Source organism: Chelonia mydas, chromosome 6 (genome assembly GCF_015237465.2).
Source record: "Chelonia mydas isolate rCheMyd1 chromosome 6, rCheMyd1.pri.v2, whole genome shotgun sequence".
Taxonomy (NCBI): Eukaryota; Metazoa; Chordata; order Testudines; family Cheloniidae; genus Chelonia; species Chelonia mydas.
The window spans coordinates 53,392,955-53,409,411 of NC_051246.2; the positions used below are offsets into that span (position 1 = coordinate 53,392,955).

Sequence of the window (16,457 nt, forward strand, 5' to 3'; positions counted from 1 at the left end):
GGTTTCAACAAATGAATTGGTGTGTGTTATATACAAATATCAACCATGAGAATTATGAATCAACATTTATTGAAGATATATACATAAAAGGTACAACACTTAGTGAAATATTGTATTCACGGATTATTTCCAGTATATAAAGAATGTCCAGTTTGTTTTATACATGAAAGTTACAGAAATCAGTTCACACAGTAAGAAAGCATTTAAAGCAAATGACTAAAGTATTACTGTAAGGAAGAGAAGTTCTGAATTACTTAGGCATTCCTACTACACTATAAAAGAAAGGGGGAGCCCAGAGTAAGTAGAAATTTTATCGTCTGCATTCATTAGTCTTCAAACAAAATGTGCTACAGATACTGTACAATACGTCACTTCAAGTCCCAGATAAACATTTACAATCGAAGGAAAAGATCAAGCTTCTTTTGTTTTGTTTCTTTTTCCATGAAGGAGCCAAGCTAGTGAGTGGGCCTCTCTTGAGAGGAAGCATGTGAGGAAGCATGTGAGGCCTAGAAGTAAGCAGGGAAGACATGGAGTACTGTGGAACATGCAGTTTGAATGGAAACATAATACATCTCATAAGAAACCACACATCCCCCACTGCTTGGGCCTGATTCTGAACTCATCCCAGTTTTACCCTGGTTTAACTCCATTGACTCTAATGGAGTTATTTTCAACTGTGAGGAGAATCAGGACCATTGTCTCCGGGAACTAATTGGCTTGATGCTTCTCTCCCGAGGTGTCTCAGATCCACTGAGCATCAGTTGCACTTCATAACACTTTCAGTTTTCAGTCCAGAAATGAGGATTTCTTCCTTATAAGCTCATGGACATGACTTATAGCACAGGTTTTACAATATCCCTGCCATTATATATTTGCCCTATGTGCATTGTATGGATGTATAATTCTGCAAATCAAATAAGCATAAATGAACACCAAAGACCATTTTTTGTCTTTTTTGCATAACTGACATGCATTTGATTTTGTGCTTAATTCTCAATATCTATTAATATCCTTATTTGATAATGGAAACAGCATTAGTCAATCCATTTACTTATGGTTCTATAAATCTTATGCAGATTGTTTCTACAGAGCAAATGAAATGAAGGTTCATGCTTTGCATTCCAGGGCACATAATAGAGTAAGCAGTCAAGCATGTGCTTCTGTTTAAGACTAAATGTCAGGCTTAGTCATGGTCTTCTGACTTTAGTTTCTTCACTGGAGTCTGCAGTCAATGAGTAACTGAAAGTGAGTCAGAGGAATCCTGAAACTCTGCTGTGTGAATATGGATTCCTTGTAAGCTACACATATTGCCAACGACAGACATGGTGCCGAGAGGGAGAGTAAAAGTTAATTTTTCCTTCTGACCATTGTGCTAATTTACACAGTGACTTACTAACCTTATGTTGCTACAATTCCAACATGCCAAATGTACAAGAAGCATCTACTCCTAAACTAAATGAATCATGCACATGCACATTAATTCATAATGTATTAACTATTGCATTCACGGTGCAGCATATCCATACTGCAATCACTTTCACTGAGGGCCAGGGAATTTCATATGCAATGCCAGTTAGATAGTTGAAAACTAACAACATATCTACGAGTGGGCTGCGTATAGGATTTCACCATTATCAAAACAAGATATGTATTGACATGTTGTTTATATACATAAACATACAAAGCCAGTTATCAAGCTATGGAAATTATTCAGTTAAATGTCTAAAATAAACACAACACAGACAACCAAACCAAAAACAACCAGAAAAGAGGTTTTCAAAACAGAGATCAAATTTTCTACTTTGTCTCAATGCACATCAACAAATTAAATTACATGAAAATACAGCTACCGGTACTGTATGCACCATTTCACTGAAATTACACATAGATAGCTATGTTATCTACGCAAAATGGGGAGAGGCACTGATCATCATGCTTAAGCAATGAGTAAAAATTGGTATTTATAAGGATGCCATGCTTTGACAGCTATTAATACTTCAGCTATACACTACGATACCTTCAACTCCAATTAAGAGAATACCTGATATGACTGATTTAAAAATATAAGGAGATTAAAAAATAAGGGCACATCAATACATAAATATATATCTTTTACCCACATAAACCTCAGGAGACTATCAGGGCCCTACAACAAATTTCTGAAAATGTATCTGCTTTGTGGACAGGTGACATTTTCAATTCCATGTTCTTTTTTGTCTTGAATTGTAGGCCATGTGGTTGATTCACCACATAAGGAATTTTCCTTGATGTAATTTTTATTGTTGATTTTAACTAAGCAATTGACTGTAGTCATTTTTATTTACTAATTAAATATGCTTCATTAATTTCATGACCTTAAGTCCAACAGGTATTTGCCTACCAAGAATTGATTGTTATAAAAGAAAAATAAATCCCACTTGTCCTGGTCAAAAATATATGGTTTGTTTTTCTTATAAATGTTTAAGAAGGCAGGAGGTATTTCTACAGTGCTACCCTATTAAAGTGGTCCCATTGTTGTGTCATTGGTCCATTTACATGAAGGCAAAGCTAAGAGGCCAAATACTGAATTCTTTACCTAGGCCAAACTCATACAAGTTTTGCCTGAGTAAGATGGACTGAATGGCTGATCCTTTACTCCTTGCACATGCAGATCTCCAGCTCACAACCCAAGCGTTGTGGGTAAATCAGTTATTCAGGATCTGACCCTGAGAAACAACTAAGGATTTGGCCCAGGTAAAACCATGCCAAATGTCACACATAAGGGATGAGCAATCCATAAAATTGTCAATCTAGAAGATTGTTTAGGATATAATAATACAGTGTTCCATAGTGAACTGCAGCATTTAAGGACACCTCGAAATTCTTAATTCCTAATTGCATTTTGTGCTTTGCTTATAATTCATCACTAAATTGCTTTTCTTAGTTCATTAAACAAAATACAGGAAAAAAAATATTAATCCTAAAATGTTGTTAGAAAACTGGTTTTGCTCTAAGGTATGGATCACCTGTAAGAATTTTTTCCCTTATCTTATATGGTCATATATAAAATATTATAAGAAAATATTTGTGTGTCTGTAAATTACAGATACAAAGTAATTTAGTTCCATCTACACTGTAGTTCTTTCTGGTTTCTGGAGAATAGGTACACGCCCATAAAATCTGTATTAATGGCTGAATCAGTTTTGAGCATATCATATTTAACAAGTGTAATTACGTGTGTAATTCTTTTCTCATGCATTCTATAAATTACAGTTCACACTAGAGTATTAACTGGATACATTAAGAAAGAAAGCAGGATAGGTAGGAAAGAAGTCTATAGATTTTTGTTGCAATATTCTTTAAGAAGGAAAGACAACCTGCAGTACATGAGAAGTTACAAGCCTACATGAAGCCAAAAATGGAAATACTTGAATCTATAGTATTGACTGCAAAATCTGTTTGTAAATATGCTTTGCAAATGGTCTTCCAAAACTCTAGAAAAGAATGATACAAAAATCCCCATGAAGTATCCTATTTATGTACAAAGCACTACGCAGTAATTAGACCATCTAGGTTATGTGATGCTATCTGTGAAACACAATTTTGTAAGTTTCCTCTCTACTTAAAGGTGTATGTCTCAGAGTATTTATTGAAAATATTGAAGACTCTGCTGTCTTTAGTTATGAAAATCAGACTAGAAGCATTAAATACTCCAACAACGGCAGGTGACCGCTCTGTATAAGAACCTAGAATGACAAATACGTGATTTGGGGAAATAAACCAAAAAACTGGGTGATGTCATAATATTATACCTCCCTGCCTCTCCAAACCCTTCATTAGCACATTGGTGAGTGGCATCTTTAACTAGCAGAAAACCTATGTAGTGCCTCAACAGTATGCTTAAATAATGTTACCATATGGAGTTCAGGGTTTATAAAGGACCATGGCTTTAAATGCATTACTGCCATATCCATTAGGAATTGTAACTGTGGGTAGCAGAGAGCGCCAGGTTTCAACTTATCAGATGAAGATGTCTCTTGGGTAGGAGGAAAGGCTGGGGGTTGGGTCTAAAGAGTCTTGTGTCACTAAACCCATGCATTCCACAGATAAACAAGTTCTCAGTGCCTTGGCATTAGTGAAAATTAGCAGCATTGTGGCTCATTACAGCAACAGATTTCAATTCAATACCAAACAAGAGCCTAGGAAGATATAGGGGGAAGCAAAGGGTAACTATTAGTGTGGACCCAATTCTGCAGTCCTCTCTCTGGAACAGCTCCCATTGACTTTAGTGGAAGTTTTGCCTAAGTAATGCCAGGATGGCAGAGTCTGCCTGAGAACTGCAGGACTGGTCCCTGCATGTGTGTGTGTAGGGGTAATGGAAGATTACTGGAGAAGTGAAAAATGTATGTTACAAAATATTGCTTCTAGTGAATACTGAGCAAGAATTTAACAATTGTGGAACACCGTCTCAAGGCAAAGTTCAGCAAATTTGTTTCACATCTCCTTATCCTCCCTTCCCTTTCTCAACCTTGCTGTGCAGGACAATTGCTTTTTGTAATGTCTGTAGCTATAATCTGTACATCACTCTTCTGCGAGACAAAACTAGATAAAAGTCTTTTCTTCTACATCATCAGCATGACTGAAAAAGATCACTCTCAAACCTATTTTTTTCAAAATATATTCTATGTGTAGCAGTAGTTTCAACACAAGATGGCCTAAAAGTTAATAATCATGCTACTGCAGCAGGAGCAGAATTGCTCCCTGGTGTAACTCCATTCAGATCAGTAGAGTTAAACCAGAGAAGAATTTGTCCCAATGTGCTATATGCTTATGACAATAACCCACAAGGCAAATATTACAGTAATGGGCCAAGAAGTCACAGTAATACGATCAGCTGTAGTCTTCTGGCTCGGTACAGTAGAATACTGCAGTGTATTTTTATAAGTTGCCTTTATTTATTATTCTGTGCTTCCTGGAGTAAAACCAAATGCAGTCAACAAAAATGGAACAAAAGGGACTTAATCTAATGAGAAGGAGATGTACTTTTAAATATTCATAATAGGGTTTTTCAGGCCTGGTACTGAAGCTCAAAGCCTTTCTAAAGGCATTCACAAGAGGCTGTGGAAGTCAGAGGGTAGATTGGCAACTGATGCTGTTTTCAGAAACCGGTTTGCTTTCCCAGCCTCATGCTGCTGGATGATGCCTGTTGTAGCAGCTCAGCAGCAATCAAAGAAAAGACAGGCAGTTGCTAGTGTAAATTAATTTGAGCTCTGTTGGGTTTTGCTGCCGCTTCTATTGATAAGACAAGTAGTTTGCTCTGCTAAACATCAGCATCCATCAAAGTACCAACCCAAGGATTGATGATGGAAAACAAATCAGAACTCTCTGTTGCTCATAGCTCTTTAAAAACCCGTAATGTTTGGAATTCTGTGTTCCCAGAGGTGTTGGCAGAGCCCACTTACTAGGATTCTAGACAAAAATGGACACTTGCTATATGTCGGGGTATAAACAGAGAAGAAGCTTAATGAGAGTGGTCTGAATTCAGATGCAGAGGTTTAAACTCACTGCTGGGATGGGAAATGATTTCCCCTTATTGGCAGAGACCTTTTGGATGGGGGAGGCATCGTCAGCTAGAGAACCAAAAAAAGATAATTCACTGGGATCAGATGGAAGGAATTGCACAGTCTGTTTCCATTGGCTGAAGTAGGTGGGAGGGGCCACTGTTGGACCTTGACCCTTCTTAGATTCTTCTACATTGCAAGAGTTTAAAAAGCTTTCAAAAGGTGACAACACAGACCATTCAATCAATTTAATCAGAATCCATATTATTGTTTGTTGCTTACCTGCCAGCATTGCCAAAATAAGCTCCCACAATAGCCCTATTTATGAACAAATTAATCCCTCATTATTTTAGCTTACAGCATTCACTGATTTTCTTCTGTCTCTGATGTTGTGGCCCATATTTTGGTCTTTGCAAGTGGAGGAAAGATGGTGTCTTTATAATTATAAATGACTGAGATTGTTATATGTACAGAAACTGAAAACAGACCATTTCAAATAAGACAGCATGGGCCTCAACATGAAATACAGGCTCTAATCCTGCTCCCACTGAAATCAGTGATGAAACCCCACCTGCTTTCCAACAATGCAGGACCAGGGCTAAAGTCTCCAGCTAGCACTAAGAACAGACAATGTATTAATAGCAACTTCTCTGGAATGGTGAAGGGTGAAAAATAATAATCCTTCTCCATCTTAAAATTAACAGGAGTTTTTAGTGTATATAGTTGGGTTGATCAGGCTCTGTTCAGGCTGCCAGGTGCTAAGTGCTGCTGGAAGGAAGCATACATCCTCAAGTCCCAAAGGGAATTCAGAGTGGTCCGCAACTTGCAGGCTGTTTTCAAAGAAACAAAAATAGTCTCTCCGTTCTAAATGACAGGGGCCCCCCTTACTGTAATACTGTCTAATTGGCATAAATATAGGGGCATCTTAATGCATGAGACCTGTGTAAACTTGTTTTATACAAAGTGCTGGTGCAGTCTTTATTTTTCTGGAGGAGGAGTACAGAAGAAGGAACACATTCAGAAGCAAACTGTTTCGCCAAGTTAACTATAATGTGCACTGGGCCTTGAAGACTAGCACCAGAACAGACCCTAACAGAGTCATGGCCCTCAGTCAGCAAAGTTCTCAAGCAGGTGCTTAAGTCCAGTCCTATTCAGAAAAGCACGTGCTGCTAAATTTTAACCTAAGGATGCTTACCAGTATCCAGGCTTCCCATGTTCCACTGATGATGTCAGTGTTCTAGAGGGCACATATATATCCTACTTCTGTAAGTAGCAGAGCAATAGCTAAGAGCAGAGCAAAGCAAATGACTGTAGAAGGGAACTTCAGTTCATATGGAAATAACTCCAAGCGTGTGCTGCTTTATTCTGTGCACATCCTTGAGTTTTGACATCCAAACAATGGGGAAATGAGTAAAGGAAGAAAACACTCTGAAGGCCACATGCAAAATAATGAGACTAAAGGAGGATGTGACAGTAACAAGCATTATCCACTCAAATGTGAAACTTGCATTAGCTTGAGTGGCCATTTCCTGGGTTTTTGTCTTGTTTGTTTAGTTACGCAGCAACCCAGCCTCATGTGGAATGAACAAATTACCAACTACAAGCCAAGTATGAGTTACATTTCCCCCCAAGAAAGCTTTTTGATGGTTAAATTCAGTACTGTGCCAGAGTAGCTACATGTTAGATATTACATGGGAGAATTCAGCCTGGCAGATAGCCAAATTGTTTCCCATAAGCAGCATATTTCTAAGTAGAAGAATGACATGATAATTATCTTTTGAAAGTTCCCTGAGTTACTGCAACTAACAAACTATAAAGTCTTACTTAAAAGTCCTACAGTCTGCTTTTTTAGTCAAAACTAAAGCCCCAAATTTGCTCTCTGTACGTGGGTAGAGTTACTCTAGATTTTCACCTCCTCCTCCTCTAGTCCCATCTGAAGAATCACTTTTTAAAGGGAAATCTGGCCAAAGCAGATAGGTGTAGGGAAGGATGTCTGAACCCCTGTTTCTCAATAGGTAACTGTATGGAGCGGCTTAGTCCACATGGTGCTGGCTCTCCTACCTGTTTCCAGCTATCATATTGCTTTAAAAGACAGCTAAAAATAGACTAAACACTTTCCTAATGTTACCTTTCTCTGTAAGCAGTTGGTGTAGCTGCCACAGGGAAGTTAGATTATTATGAATAGGATGGAAGTGGTTTAGGAGATCACCTCTCTAAAATATGGGCCAGGCTATGAAAGTCTTTGAGAACCCAAGCTCTACACTACAACAAACACTATGTTCTAGTCTGGTACAATTGCAGGGTGATCATATGTCCCGTTTTGGCTGGGACAGGCCCTTTTTTAAGCCCTGTACTGGCTGTCCTAACTTTTTTAAAGGAGGCATTTATCCCATTTACTCTTGATGACTTTTTCAGTTGGCACAAGCAAATGGGACAAATGCCCGTTTTTGTCCAGAAAAAAAAAAGCAGGGTGTGGAGCAGAGAGGGTGAGCAGAGATGCCAGCCCCCCGTTGTGGCGGGAAGGCAGAGCTGGGGGGGAGACAACATTCCAGCATGGAGGGGGGCACCAAGGTTCCAGCAATGGGCAATAGCCTCCTGAGTGAGCCCTCCTCCTCACAGGGTTCCAGCAAACAGCTTCCTGAGGGGGCCCCGCAGGGCACCAATGATGGGGAACAGCCTTACGTGGCGGGGAGGGGGAAGGGGCCTCAGGTGAGCAGCTGGGGGTGTCCTGTTTTGTCTTTTGGAAATATGGTCATCGTGTACAATTGCTACTTAGCTCTCAGTGACTTTTATGAGATGAGCCAACAGCCCAAATGTTAAATAGAGTTATTTTAGAGAGTGTTAGAGCTTCTCTTGCGCAATTGATCCCTTTCTGTGGGGATCAGGGAAGTGAACTCTTCTTCAAATCCAGACTAGGTCCCTGATCCTAGTTCTGTGTACCCACAATTTCCATTAAATATGTTGAACAAGATGGAACAGAATTCCATAGAATGGTACAAAAGACCTACAGAAAAGGACTAAATTCTCTATTAAATTCTTTAGGTTGTCAGAATAATGTCCATAGAACTCAAAGTAATTTAATAGCTTTTAAATTTGTTAGGGCTTTTCATTTAATGAGGCAGCAAGGGGATGTCAAAAGAGCACTAATATTCCCAAGGAAAATACTGCACAGCTACAAATATTTGAATGGTGAATTTGTTGACTATAGGTTTGATTCTGCAAACCATTAAACAGGTGAGTCGTCCTTACAAGCAGGGCAGGGGCCCATAGTGACTTCAGTGGAATAGCTAACACGAATACAAATTAGCAAAACCAGACTGGATTATTGTTTAAACTCTACATTCACACATGTTGTTCCTGTTTATGTCCATGGCAGCATTGCACTGTGCATGGACAGAGAGAAGCACATGTGCGTCATTTCCCATCTCACCTTGTAGGTAGGTTCATTATAAGCTCATAGGCTGGACAGCTCAGAGAACATTTTAAGAAACACTCACATCACAGAAGGTTTGTTCAGTGGGCAGGGTTTCCCACAGCTACCTGGCTCAGCTTTGCTGTAAAACATTATTAATTTCTCATAGAGTTCACCTATGTCTTTACAAGCACTGATTTTTAACAAGCACCTTTTAAACAACCTAAGAGAATGATTATTGCACCTCTACATCTTACAGATGAATGAGTTAGTTATACCATGTGGACAAAACTCTGCCTTGTTCATTCATATGCCATGTAGACTAGAATCACTGCTTGTCTGACATCAAAGACATTTATACAAATTGTTGCTTCACAATAGAGAGATGGGGATTCAATTTATTGGACTGAATCCTGAAGTGCTGGTTTACTTTTCACTCAGTCCTAACTCTGGCAAAATTCCCATTGACTTCAATGCAAAATTTGACCAGGTAATGACTTCAGGATTTAGCTCATTGGCTCAAATCTAAGATGTACTTGAGAAGAAAAAATAGTTATCACTTCAAATTAAGTGTCCTAAATATACATTTAGTTTAGCGTAGTTAATAAACCGACGCATGCTAAGCACCATTACATTTTAACACCCTATTAGATATAATTGCTTGTCCTCAACAAAAAGAATGTTCAATAACCATTTGGGGACAGATTCTGGTGCTCTTCCTTAAGTTAAATAACACCATGAACCTCCTTGAATAGTTTCAGTGGGACTACATGGGCTGTAAGGTCCTATTTGATGTGAAGAGAGCATCAGAATCTGGCGCTATCTGAGAAAGGCCCAAAATCTGGCCCTTTGTATTTACTCCACTGATTTTAATGAAGTTATGCCTGGGATGAATTTTGCCCCCAAAATCTAAATGAAATATTTATTTGAGAAACTTAATTTAAAGCGTACCTGGTGAAGATAAATATTCTGAGTCCCCGCCCCATGCCAGCTGCTAATTATCAATAAAACTTATAGAAAACCTTTAGAGACACTTACAATAAATAGTGTAGTTACACAATGTTGACTGTACCAAAGGTACACTGCAGTACGGATTTGTACATACATCACAAGAAGAGACACTGAGAACAATTTAAGGTTTATATGATACTATATGTTCATTACCCTGAGTCCCTGGAGAAAGCCATACCGGCTTTTCGATCTTTCCATTTTGCATCATCTACATTTTCTGCATCTTGAGCAAAAGGGAGAGGCTGGTGAGAATATATCTCTTAACTCAGAGTGTTCTCCAGCTGCATCCATTCAAACAGTAAAAGTGAGACAGATAGTTATGGATCACTGTTTGGCAAAAACACGGTAGCTACAATGACTTGATGAGATCATTGCTAAGTTTCAGTTAACAAATTAAATAAGCAGAAACTTTAGATGTTAAATAAATAGAGAAATATTCTTTAATCTTGATATCTTTTACCATAAGATAGCTTCAGGGGCTTATTAAAGATGGAGATGGGATTCGCTTTCCTTAATTTTCAGGTTTCCAAGGCTCTTCCTCAACAACATTGAAGTCTGCAGATTTGCCATTGGTTGCCAGTATCACCTGCAAGTAATTATCATTGACATCTAACTTAAAGGCCAAGGCACTTTGACAAGATAAGTTATGAGTTATATGGAGAAGCATGATATTTATAGGAATAACATACTCCATGTGTGAATATATATGTATTTTATATATATATTTATTCATAATTCACAATGTCCCCAAAGTGCGGAGAGGTGTGGGGGGGAGGACGGTAATTTTAATATTGGCTAGAAAACATTAGTGAACAATGAGCCATGTTTTTTGGATTTTATTTTCCCTTCACTGTTTGAAGTCGTATAGTTTTCATAAATATTTTACACATATAGACAGTCCTGTCACTTTCAGATTTTTCCTAATTTGCAAGAAGAGTTTAACTTGAACTAAAAAATTTTCCTATAGAACTCATCTGCATTTCAGGACATCTACTTGAGGACATTGAGGAATGTGAAAGGGACAGAATGATAGAGAAATGTGGATACATATATACACACACATTACAAAAACTTCAAAGAAAATGGCAGAATAGTTGCTCCACAGACATGTTGTAAAGCATCTTTCATTGTGCCACTATTTCTACTCATGCATGTGAAAGGTTCAGTTACAATCAGGCCAAACAATTCTTATTAATACTATATTTTATACACAGAACTACAAAAAGGTCATTGTAGCATTTCAAGGTTCATGCTTCAATATTAATTTGATAAGTATAGTGGAAGACCAATATTGGTTTATCAGTTCCTGGGAAATGTTGGTCGCCAACAGTCAATATAAAAATAGCCATATGAAATCCTTACCAGGAGATGTGTGGGGCTCAAGCTAAACTATTTTGTTTGACTGAGGAAAAATTAACTGGACCTTTACATAGTATGTGAACCTTTGGTCTAATTCTAAATGGATGGCCTATTCTTTCCTAGCTTACCTTCCAAGTTACTGTCCTCAGCTTCATATGAAAACTTAAAGACAGGACTGATATTCCACATGATGGGTAAACCATACGTATGGAAGCATTGGGACAGGGAAACATTACAAAAATGCACCAATGTTTAAAACAAAGCCAACCTTTTTCACAGATAATTGGAAGGGAAACACATGCAGTTACAAGAATAAACATACATATTTGGAACTGAAAACCACAAAAAGTTATGTGAAATGTGATCATAAAAATAGAGAAATATCATGTAATAAGAGCCACTATACTCTAACATAAAAAAATAGGCTACTTATTATAAATATACAGTGGCTGCACAAGACTATAAACTACTTGAATTATCTGGAGTATATTACAGGAAGTAAATAGAGATGTCATGTTAATATATTAGCTTTTCAAAACTTTGATCAGAGTTGCAGCAAACTTTTCTCCCCTTCAGTGAATTCTGCAGGATAAGGAAATCTCTCTTCAAGCTCAAGACCTTGGTATTTGGAGCCTGATATGGTAACACTACATCATCATCACACCAAAATATTTGGCAGTTGTAGAGCACTTTACATGTTCAAAGTGCTTTCCAAATATCAGCTAATCCTCACAACAACCCTGTGAGGTAGGTAAGTATTATTATCCCCATTTGGCAGGTGAGGACACTGAGCCAGACAAGTATTTGCCCAAGGCCAGTCCTGTGTTTACTCTACAAGGTCAAGGTTCCTCTCATACACCTGAATGTACTAATTAGGGTCCCAATGAAGAGCAAGCCTAAAACAATGAAGAGTGTCAGATTTTGCTAGCTTAAGAGTCAGTGGTATCCAAACAAAAAAGGCCTGCTGATATAATTCAAGAACTGTGTTAAATTCATGTCTGGTAAACAAGAACAGTGTGGGACTGGAAAACAATGAACCAAAATTGGTGTGTTTGAAATTAGAGCAAACTGGTGAACAACATAATGAGGGGATGGACTAGTGCATCCATCCCTCCCTTTTGAGGTTCTTAAAAGAGACTTGGGGGCGGGGGTGAAAATTAGCCGAGGGAAAAACCTGGCTAGCTCAGCACTGGTAGAGTGCAAGAAGGGGGAAGGAGCAAACGTCACCATTATGAAAGACAAAATTAGGGAAGTTCTGTTTCCCTGGGTTCTGAGACTTCCAGTAATGAGGAACCTTTGTAGCTCAATCCAGTTTCTCTGTGGATCTGACCAACAAAAATCCCACCTTAAAAAGTTCCTGGTAGCAGTGTCACCAGAGCATCATCTGCAAGTGATGACCTAAACCTCAAAATCCCACTGTGTTTGGAACAATTTTGGCGATTGTAACACAGCCAGTAATTTATGGCTTGTTGGTATCTTTTAAATGAAAGAGGGACTGGTCCTGAAAAGTCCTGAAGTGGTACAAGTTCTGAACTCCTTTTAAAATCAAGCCCAGAGTGTATCTGCAGGTTAGGGTGACCAGACAGCAAGTGTGAAAAATCAGGACAGAGGGTGGGGGGGGGGGGGGGTAATAGGAGCCTATATAAGAAAAAAATCCCAAATACTGGGACTGTCCCTATAAAATCGGGACATCTGGTCACCCGACTTCAGGTGCTTCCTAGTAGCACTAAATCCAATAGAATCAGCCAGTAATTGTCAGGCCAAAAAACCCAGGACTGATTCTAACATCAAAGGTAATTGGTTCTTTCCACTTCTTTAGGAAGATGAACAGTTTTAACAGACTGTGAAATGGTTTTTCAAAGGAAGTGATAAAAATCCCATCAATCCGGTCTAGAACTGGTAAAAAAAAAAATCGATTTTTTTCATGAAAAATGTCTTTTTAAAAGAAATGGATATTGCCAGACAATTTCCTTTCCTTTCAAAAGAAAACACAAAAAATTGTATAAAAAGTTCATTTTGTTTCAATTTTCAAATTTTTATTTCTTCCCCTGCACCCTACTTCCCCCATTTCTTCTTGATTTTTCCAGTGGAATAAAAGGGAAGAGAAGAGAGAGGGGGGAAATATCTCCCAAAATTGAAAACCAAAACAAAATGATTTTTTCATTCAAAATGAAAAGTTTCATTCATCTTAACCTCACCAAAAAAAACCCTGAAAAATTCCATGAAAAAAAGGTTGAACAAAATGAAAGCTTTGGTTAATTCAAAATTTTTTCAAACAAATCATTTGACCCTGGATAGGGCAAACCTCTGAAAAAATGTACTGCGAAGAATGGTCTTTGGCTTAGGGGTGGGGACAATGACATCATAAATCTTTTCCATCTCCATTGTCTATGATAATTTAGCAATTGGATTAGTAGAGATGGGACTCATGTCCATATTCTAAATCTGTTGTGGAGACTTAAAGGTGCCAGAGAAACCACAAGCTTTCTCTTTCTTTCTGTAGACAAATATCTGGGTGTGGTTGACTCACTAGCCAATCTAGACGTGTTTTGATAAAATATGGAACAGGTCACTTGATATACAATCAGGTGGGAGGAGCAGGAGAAGCAGCTAAAGAAAAAAATGGCCATAACATGAAAAGTTTTAATTTGGTTTTGAATTTTTCCCTTTTCAATTAAATATTGTCTTTTGACTTTAATCAGGCCTGTCTGAGTCCTGGTTGCCTTATAAACCTTTATACACAAATCACTCAACCTAGCTTTTCATTCAACTGGGGGGGTTTCTGAAATTCGCTTCACTCTAATCAAGACATTTTTTTTCTTTTTAAAATCCAGGTTAGTTACAGTGAAGATTAGATAAAAATTGCAAAGTTTGTATTTTTACAATGACTACCAAGAATGATGATGAAAGAAAAGCATACATGTGCTGTATGAGTGCTGGAGCGATCAGCTGATATGGTGCATTTAACACGTGTGTCTCTTTATGGCGTATCATGGAAGACTGCCATCAAATAACAATACTTGCACTTGGTTTGTAGTTAGCCTTCATTTGAGCAGCAATAAATGCTCTGTTAACAAAGGAAACTAAGTAGATAGCCATATTCTCTCTGTCTTGGAATATTCCATAATACGCTGCATAATCCCTTAGTTTTTGATATGTAAACATTGTATATGATTTTTCACCTCAAATGCCATGTTTAAGAAGAGTGCAAAAAATCTTTGTAACTTCTTAAACTTACTTAATATCTGAGATTCACAGAGACTGTCACATTTGTGAAACAATAAAAAAAAATACATGCAGGTTAAAAAATGAAGTAAAACACAGCATGCACAGCTATATACAAGTCTCAATATCCATAAATGTGAAAGGTACCTTGCATTCATCTACTATGACAGAGTTGTGAGCTGCATAAACACATTGGTTTGAGTTGTTTTCCCTATGATTTTTCATGTCATCATAAATTGACTGAGTCTTGGTCATTTCAATGTCTTCATGCCCCTTATGCTGGGAATCCAGGTTTTCCAGCTCTGCCTTGGAGAGGTGATACACAATGCCAGCACCAAAAGAATCTCCTACAACATTTACTGATGTTCTCATCCGGTCTCTGCAGAAGGAGAGACGGACAGGTTTGATAGTTAATGATAAATCAGTCTGGAGTTCACTATTAGGGAAAGCGGAAAGTTCGGGATGAAAGGAGTGCCTAATTTTGCAGGTGCTGCTGCTGCTGTCATTTATCCTCTACAGAACGTTTATGGGATCTTTAGAGTGGAAAGGATTTTAGCTTTCAAGAGAAGTTGAAAAGAATTGCCTTCCCAGGGGACTATTCAAACAGAAACTATATACAGACTTCCATGGCACAGATGCCCACAGTCACAGATCTGGTTCCCTGATGTGGCAGAGTGATTGTCCAAAGAAACAGCCAAACTGTATTTTGTATTTTGCTGAGATCTGTAAAGTGCCTGCTTCTTGGGTTGGAGATTTCATATCGATATGCCCTTCCCACCTCACTGTTAGTAAATTAACCTGAATTCATCAGGGTCACGAATTCTCTTTACACAACCAGGGGAAATGATTTTTAGATTTAGTGATGTATTCCAGCTCTCAGGTGGTATAAATAAAGAGCCTCACCCCTTTATTCAAACTCAGGAAGCTATGGGAAGATGATGTGAAATCTCGCTATGGGACTCGAACCTTCAATGCTCCTATTGGATTCTGGTCACTTCGTACCATACAGACACATGGCCAGCTGTTACAGTGGCACTGTGCCCATTCACACTGTATTGCCAGTATTGATCAGGTGTATGTGACAACAAAATATAGGTCATAACCTGTGAAATGATGAACCAGTGACACTTCTTCAGTAATAAGAGCCTCTGGGTTGCAAGTTGATGCCAAATTAGGCCCACATGCTTCTTTACAAGGAAACATATTTGTTGGCACTTGCAGACATTAGACCATCAGTGGAGGCCCTACCTTTCTCCAGTATCCTTTTTACACTGCTGGTGATTCTGACCATGAAGGAATAGATTCTCCCCCACACCAGAACCCTGCTCAGGTGCAAGTTTTTAAAGGGAGGTTGTCTGAGAACAGGTTTCAGGGCTCTGATTCCATGCCTCCTGCCTATAGCAGACACTAGAGCTGCTCCATTGCACCTGATGTAGTCATTTATGTCAGTGTAAATTAAGTGCAAGTAGATGTAAAATGCTTTCACTCTGGTCTGGTGCCACTTTACATCGGTTTTACACTGATGTAAATGACAACAACAACACTGTGGGACTGTTAAAAAGTCACATTTCACCCCAAGAGGCAGCTGTGGTTCCGGGGCAGAGGAAGTGATCCATGTATAGTGTTGTGAATGTCTATTTAACTTGAAAGGTGCTTTGAAATTCTTTTAGCGTCCAAAATGTAAAACATAATAATAATAATAATAAATAAATCTGTAGCCCTCTACTGATATTAGCTGGACAGAAGCATCCTCAGAAAACTCTGTTAATTCTAATCTAACAAACCCACAGCAAGCAAGGGAAGAATGCTTGTGGTGGCCTGGTTTCTGCTTCATCAGGGAGTCAATCAGAAATGGGAATATAGAAAGGCTGAGGTGTATTTCCAAAAACCCCGAGTCTACTCAGGAAGAT

General features: G+C 38.4%; 1 protein-coding gene across 2 annotated transcripts in view; it reads right to left on the minus strand.

Moving 5' to 3' along the window:
- Window positions 1-425: 425 nt before the first annotated feature.
- Window positions 426-16,457, minus strand: part of SLC1A2 (solute carrier family 1 member 2) — a 120,775-nt gene continuing 104,743 nt past the window's right edge. For both annotated transcript variants that reach the window (XM_007055245.4, XM_043549153.1), the window contains exons 10-11: window positions 14,695-14,926; window positions 426-10,549 (exon numbers count right to left, since the gene is read on the minus strand). In XM_007055245.4, coding sequence (XP_007055307.3) covers window positions 10,475-10,549; window positions 14,695-14,926 — 307 coding nt within the window. In that variant the 3' untranslated portion in view covers window positions 426-10,474. The remainder of the gene's footprint in view (window positions 10,550-14,694; window positions 14,927-16,457) is intronic.